The sequence below is a fragment of the Amphiura filiformis genome, chromosome 12, assembly GCF_039555335.1.
Source record: "Amphiura filiformis chromosome 12, Afil_fr2py, whole genome shotgun sequence".
NCBI lineage: Eukaryota > Metazoa > Echinodermata > Ophiuroidea > Amphilepidida > Amphiuridae > Amphiura > Amphiura filiformis.
Window position 1 is genome coordinate 62,566,600 of NC_092639.1, and position 8,094 is coordinate 62,574,693.

Consider the following 8,094-nt stretch of genomic DNA (forward strand, 5'->3'; position numbering starts at 1 on the left):
AGTTCAATAAATTGCTTACAGAAATAACCAACGTTTGAATACGGTATTCACAAATTATGCATTTATCTTTAAGTCATTTTTATAACAAGAAAATTTAATTTATTTACTACTTTCGTTGTTTTTAAGATATCGTATCATGATTTAACGATTTCCTTGAAAAAATACCCACTTTGGGGCAATACAGCTGGCGAATCTTAGCTTTTTGTCGAGATTTTTCTAGTAACTAAAGTGACATTTCTAGTGATAGTGATTCTGGGCCTAGACGTTTTTGCCAGCGGTGCTATCTTGAGTAACACTCACCAACCACTGGAGAGTATAGACTAACATTATTCCTTGTCTAAGATTTATACGTGAATCTTAAAGACCTCAACAAACCCACAACCGGCAAACCGTAACATAAACCTTACGGTACGGTGCCGTAGGCCGTGTATTGCGTGTCACTAACACCGATATCGTATCCAGGCTAAAACACGGACCTGGTTTTACCTTAATATCAAGATGGCGCTATTGCTTGCATCTTCTCTATTAAATCTAAAAGTAGGACTTGTGCCTCAAAAGATCCGTAGCCCCTTTACCTGTCACACACAGAACCCCTTCGGATTTCTTACAATTCACAATGACACAATCCCCATGAGGTTCATTTCTTTGCTAAATTGAAACACGCACGAAGGTCAAAACATTTGATGAGAACACTACTTTTGTTGACAGATTTTCTCTAAGCTTTTCTAAATCTAAAATTCAAGTGCAGAATACAAACGGAAGTGAAGTCAGTAAACTCACGTCACTCCGTCACGTCTTGTGAACCACACTCTCGGCATGTGGGGTTGTTAGAAGATCTTGAACGTGACTTCATCTACATTTTTACATTTTCCATCGGAGCACTAAAAGAGATTTTTCACGTGTATTTCATATTTTGATCTACAGATCCCCGTTGTCTTCAAGTCGACCCGAAACCGATTATTAGCGATTTTTGTTTAGTGGTTAAAGAGCACGGAAATAGACGGAGACCTAAAGCGACATTTAATTATTTTTAATTTTCGGGAAGTCCCATCAGCACGTTTAAAATATGTTTAAAAAAAGGTTAGAGAAGTTAGAGAATAATAATTAAGCCGATAACACCTGATTGCCACAGGCTCATGGCAAAAGTGCAAGTCCTTGTTTAAAGTACCGTCAAGACATGACTGACATGATTCGAACCCGCAATGTTATATTTAACATACAGGACGTTTTTGTTGTAGAGCATATGCTGCAGCAGTGCTCCAGGAGTAAACTTTGTTTGTGCATGATGTTTATTTTTTCGAAATATAATAATTGCATCCAAGATATATATAATTCGTAAGGCCATTGTGAGTTTTCTCCAAACATGGAGAAATACATTCACCATGTTCACCTATTTTCAAATTTAATTTGTTTTGACATGACATTGTATAGATCTGATGCAATATTGTTGAATCATGCAGAACCACGGCCATGCCCAACGCTTGCACTTTTTACAGTTGATTATGCATTGTAAATAGTCAGCAAAACATGTCATTGTATTTGTTATTTTATTAAAAAATATACACATTAAACACTCTGCCATGCACGTCTAAGAAGAGAGTCGCCCAACAACACATAATTGTACAATTATGCACTTTTTATGATTTTTTTACAGTTAATTTGCCATTGCAGTTGTTGCTTATAGCCAGGTGCGAGGGTACATTTATATACGATGACGAGATTATTATTAAATGTTGTATATACGTTGCAAACGTACATTTATTTGTTTGTTTTGGTTAGCGAGGTAATAAAATTTTACATTGCAATATTGCCAAAAATAACTTGAAAAGCTGCAGGAAATTTTCTAGTTTTAAGATATGGAATCTTGTTTCAAATATGATGCAGATAAATTTTGATTTCAAGAGTATGTTGCCATGGCACCCAAATCTATAAAAAATTAAACTGGAATATATTTGCAATTTTAAATGTTACATAATATATCACTTTTGTTGGCAACTAAATAATTAACAAAATATTTGCTTCAATCTTAACAGGAAGCTATTGAAAGTACTTCAATTTTGTCATCTTCTTTTCATAACAACAATAATGCTACAGGCGATAGATAGTCTCATACTTTTCAAACACATATTTCTTTTAAATTTCAGCAAAATTAATTTCAAAGTTGATAAATGCAACAGCGATATTACATGTCAATATATTACCTGTAGATATCATTGACGTTAATGATGAAAAGTCTGTTATATAGCCTGCCTTTAGGAATATTTGCAATGAAATCAAGTAAAAGACGAGATGAATAGAAACTATTCTTCAATGTTTCTTTGGCAAAAAAAAGTAATATACATTCGCATCGACATGGATAGAGTGAACATTGTTGCACAGAATAATTTCCTGTGCTTCATAAGGTATTTCTAGAAGTTAGTTTGAAAATTACCTGCGGTAAAATCGTTGAATTTACCGCAATTGATTCTGCTACTGAATATAGGTTAATCTATGTGTGGAACGATTCATCACTTGCTCTATAACATGACCATTCTATGATACGTCTTCGCACGTTTCAAACATATCATGTAGCCTCACTAAAATCTTAAAGAATCCAACCGACCTTAAGAACCACTGAACCAATATAAGTGTTACTTGTACTCATTGAAACGCAATTTGCACATAGATTCAAATATGTTGGTGATAATTTAAAATTCAGATTTTTTTATTTCAAAAAAAGATATTTTTTTCAAATTTGAGTATCGTCGGTAGATGAATGCAGATTGGGTGTTAACTGATCGATTTCGCAAATAAAACCTGTAAATCTGACAGTCTAATTGCATGGATTCAAACTAAGACGAGATAAAACAATAGAATATAGGCGTAGATCATTCTCCAATGCATACGATGTTGGTTTATTCATGTATGGATCCTACATTAAGTTAGAGCAGGTACGCCGTTATGTATATAACCGATTTGATATAACCCATAAAATTAAGATCCCATTATCGTGCCACATTCTTCAAAGACATGCGTCATGTTAAAACAAAGACATTTCTCGTTTCATGATTTTGTTTAATTTTTGCAAACATAACATTAAGTTATAATAGATAGCAAAACGTAGTCGTAATATAATTTTCGAATAAATATTCATCGCTATAAGAGTTAGGTCTCGTGGGTGATGTACGCAATTATCAAATTGCCACCTACCGAAACATAATTTTCTGTTTTTTAATATTTATTTGAGTTAAAATGTCATATGTCAAAACTAGTGTCACAAAACTATATTTCATGTTTGTTTTCCTTGTCAAGTTTGACAATGTTTGAAGTGTTTCAAATTTCTTGCAAAAGTGAGTAATTTGAATTTGACAGCGTAGGCTAAAATGTCAAATATTTTTGATTGGGAAAAATGAACAAAACTACGGAAAATGCAAGAAAATATTTGAAAGCTAATGCTGTTAAAATTTGACAGATATATCATATTCTAAATGTCAATTATATGAGATATGCATGGTTGATGCTTTCGACATCATTACAACAACATGGAATTCTCAGACTTTAAACTTCTTGCTTTTATTTAGGGAAAATTGTGTCTCGGATTGTCTCCCGCCCTGCATATCGCCCCTTCCTTCATTAGGAAAAACATTTTAAAATATAAAGTACAAACGTGCTTAAAATTGGGTAAACAGTTCTGGAAATAAATCTGGATTATAATACTGGAGAACCTAAAACTAGTTGACTTATATTCGGTGGCATTTACTCAGTCAGTACAACCGCAAGCATCAAAAGCATTTTATCATCAGCGCATCAAATAGTGACGTGTCGAATGTAAATTTGCTTAGGGACATCCTAGAGCAGTAGTAAACCGTAGAATTGATGATGATATCATGAAAACTAAATAAGATGAGCTTCATCGTGGTGGAATACCTTCCATGGTTTATGATTCGGGTGCAGTTGTCAATTGCACGGTCAAGGCAGGTGCAAGACCCATTAAAACGTGTATACATGACATAATTGACATTGTTCTGGAATTACAAAAGGAATTTATGGACTCTTAACTAGAAATGATGGTTATATGGATCTGGAGAAATTATGGGATAGAGCAGATGGCACTTTACTAGGTCGGGTCATGATATCTTCCCCTTTAATATTCTTTGAGCTGTATAATGTGTGGATGGAATGTAAAACGATATGTGATATGTCACACTTCTTATTTTGACTCATCCTGCATGCCATTATACAACTACATCCCAAATGTATCCCACATATATTGGGCTATTCCAGTTGAAATACACCCCCTATGGAAGACATGACCTTAGTCTCCCACAGAGGGGGTGTAGATTTCATATGGAGTCACCCATTCTAGTAACCCCATTTAAGATCCCCACTCTGTGTGGAAGATTAAGTCCATGTCTTCTGCAGGGGTGTATGGATTTCAACTGGAATAGCCATCCCGGGAGAGGAACACTCACCATTCTCACATGCTTGTTTTATATCCTTAATCCATACGCTAAAATCCACGCAGGTTTTTTTTTGGTATCATATCATAATTAGAACCGGGATCTGTAGGAAATTGATCTAAATCACTATTTTCCCTGATCTAATCCATGACCCAAGTAGCCTTCCGTACTTCACGCTATTAGAGATGTTTTGACACTGTCCATTTAACATTTAAAGCTTGTGTTAAGTCATGTAAGTTGTAGTGTATTTACACGCGTTGTAATTAGGACTTCGCCTGTTTTTCTTCCTAATCTAATGCTGTCAGTAGGTAGTACAGCTAATTTCTGGGTAAAAATATACCACAAGATCCCGCTTTGACCCCATGTTTTTATAATCTGATACTTTCAGATGATTTTAAATTTGTCAAAAGTTAATCCATCAAAAAGCTGTAATTATCCACGAGTACATTAATAATTTAATATCATGTGACAATATTCGGTTCTCTTTACACGGAATAAGCTTAGAAGTATGTATGAACCACAATGGCCTCATCCAATGGCATAGTTCAATAACCTCAATTAAACACTCATAGTGCAAAATTTGACCTCAAGTTGCAGAGTATGAGTTTTTGTACCCACATTTTCCAAGGTCATTCAATGAATGTACAAATGTATTGGGGTCTAGAACTGTGCCCTGATAGATGAATATGTTGTGGATCATAGTATTTTAAGCGCTAATATCCCAGGAGCTCATTACACCAGAAATATGAAACATATGAAAGTCAATGTCGTTCATATAATTACGTTAATTACTGATTTTATCACGCAGCGTTATGCATTTCATGATATACTCAATTGCATTAATAGCATCTCTAGTAATAAATCTAATAACATCACATTGTAGCACCCTCAAGGTACATCTGATGTGTGGATTGCTGTTTGTTTTCTAATATGTTTGTTTTCAGCACTTCTTATTTCGTAATTAGTTTTTTAATCTCACTATAATGAGACAAAATAGTCTCGTTTTCAATGGCGCAGTTCATTTTCATCCATGCAACAATCATAGCTTAAACCCTGACCTCAAGTTATGGGGAATGAGTTTTTGTCTCCATAACATTCAAAGGTCACACATTGAATGTATAAGTATATAAGGGTTAAAGAACTGCGCATCCGGCAGATGAGCATAATTGAGATCCTTATTATCTGTCAATTTATCTCAGACAACTTCGGAATCTTCCCGGTATACAGAAACTTATACTCTACAACTTGAAGTCAGCTTTTGAGCTATTAATGTTATTGAACCAAGCAATAGAAAACGAGATCATTGGGCTATTCCAGTTACAATTCATACACCCTCTATGGAAGTCATGACCTTAATCTCTCACACAAGGAGTGTGTATTTCAAATGAAATCACACATTCAGGTAACTTTGAAAGTCATGTACACTCCCTGTGTGGAAAATTAAGGTCCTGTCTTCCATAGGGGGTGTAAGGATTTCATCCGGAGTAGTCCATTTTGGCTCATAGTGTGGCATTATCTTGAACGTACATGTATTTACTAGAATGTAAAATTGTCTGTATAACAAATCTAACCATACCAAATGTTCTGTTGTATCTTACAGAAGAAGACACAAATCTAACCATACCAAATCTACTGTTGTATCTTACAGAGGAAAACCAGATGGTCAAAGACGAGGTGAGATGTATGAGAACCAGGCCTTCAACCGCTCACAGGACCTGCAGCTTCGTGATCACCACTTTGACCCAAGCTACACCGCACTTCAATTTTCTCGAAGCAGATCTACGGCGTCCACTCTGACTGCCCCTGTTCCTCCAAAACGTCGCTACACACCCTCTGGAAAATATATAGGACTACGTAAACCCACCCACCTTTCAGACTCTTGCCTTTCAAAACATTGTGGAAACTCTTGTGGAATATCCACTATCTCCACAACGCGATCTGCTAATAGTAATGACTTTGGGAGCACAATGGAAGGGAGCATAGGTATATATGAATCTGTTGGCAACGGACATGCAAGTTGTCCAGGAAGCTGTAGAAGATCAGGAAGACGTACACCGCGTAGAGTGCCATCAGAATTTATAGGCAATCCCGTTTACATTGGTGGTAGTGAAAACGGAATGGAAATCCCTTCAAGTGCTAAGCTTCCACCTGGTGCCAAAGTTTTCATACCATGCACTCCAACAGGTGAAAAGCTTCCTGAAGGCGCCAAAGATCTGACTTCAGGTGGAAGTCAGACAGGGGCTCCATTAGAGCCTAAGTATTATACGGTGCTTCCAGATGTGGTAGATAGTCTACATTATAAAGTAATGCATGTTAGTGGAGCACAAACTGTTCCTTGTACGGCAAGGACGTGGCATATAAGTGACTATTGCCCGCCTTCTGTGTCTGAAGACAGTGACATTGATGTAGGATCGAAGGAGAGTGTGTATGCTGATATTGATGATACAAAATCATCGCTAAGTGACTATTCTGCTGGTGAAGTGAACAGCAATATATATGGTCCTTATGAAATTGAATGCTGAGGTAGTATCACACTGCCAGTGATATATTTTTAATACCATCTGGTTTAAGCAGAATCTGCGCAAAGACTAATTGAGCTGTAGCAACCATTTTGTTTTTCAATTGGAGTGATTTTCTTCAGTAATATTAGTTTATTGAATCTGGGATTTATCAGGTTAATTAGATTGGATGATCTCCAGGCCTGATAGTTAACTGGGTCATAAGATATCATAGGAAATGATGGCAATTGCCTTCATGGTCACCATGGATTATGACCATCCGATCATCATTATCATAGTGACCTTTTAACAAACTACTAAAAACAAGGGGAAAAAATGGGTGGGGTGGGTGGGAAAAAATTAAAAATTCCAACATGCTGCGTTTTAGTTTTGTGGCCCTAATTGTGTGTCTTGTGTTTATATGTATTGTCCAGAATTTCTGCAGACATCAGTATGGTATTATAGAGGATATCACACAAATACTTCAGCGTTTGTTTTTTGATACATCAACTTGAGATTCGCCTTTTATAAACAAACTTTAACGATTATATTATGTGAACATTTTAACACGTTGTGCTTCTGTAAACAAAATTTCATACTTTGATCCATGTTACTGCTATTTGTAACCAATTTTCACTTGGATATGGACAAGTTGACATAAAATATGTGGAGTTGATAGAAATTTTTGAAAAAATTTCGGTATTTTTGAAAAGGGGGTTAGCATACCGATTATTATCTTGCCATTATTTGTTTTTGGCCTTTTCAACTATGCCAACATATTTCACTTGGTGTTACTTTAACCTTTTTAAAATATAATTCTAAAAGATGTCAGGATAAAACGGTCTGTACACAGGTCCTTATCGAGGGTATAGTGTAGAGCATATCAGCAAAAGCTGCTAGGTGTCATATTGTGCACAATATAGAATGCAGAATTGGTCAAATTGTCTACAAGGCAGCTATTGCAGATATGCCTTATACTCTCGATATAAAGTAAGAGAAATATTCTAAGCAGACTTTCCATTATGTAACCTTAATGGAAAGGTTACATCACGTACACAAGAGCGACTTATTCAAACTGATGTCGCGCGTTTGGAATATTTTATCATTTTGAGCTCTTTTTTATATTAAGCATGTTGATATAAATGGCTGAATGACTC

At 35.7% G+C, this 8,094-nt stretch overlaps 1 protein-coding gene across 2 annotated transcripts in view; it reads left to right on the plus strand.

Moving 5' to 3' along the window:
- The window catches only part of LOC140166551 (uncharacterized), a 90,095-nt gene extending 82,817 nt beyond the window's left edge, over nt 1-7,278 (plus strand). The window contains exon 7 of one of the 2 annotated variants that reach the window (XM_072190039.1): nt 6,040-7,278. In XM_072190039.1, the coding sequence (XP_072046140.1) occupies nt 6,040-6,961 (922 nt within the window). In that variant the 3' untranslated portion in view covers nt 6,962-7,278. The remainder of the gene's footprint in view (nt 1-6,039) is intronic. The other variant, XM_072190042.1, reaches the window with a different exon arrangement.
- The last annotated feature ends 816 nt before the right edge of the window (nt 7,279-8,094 follow it).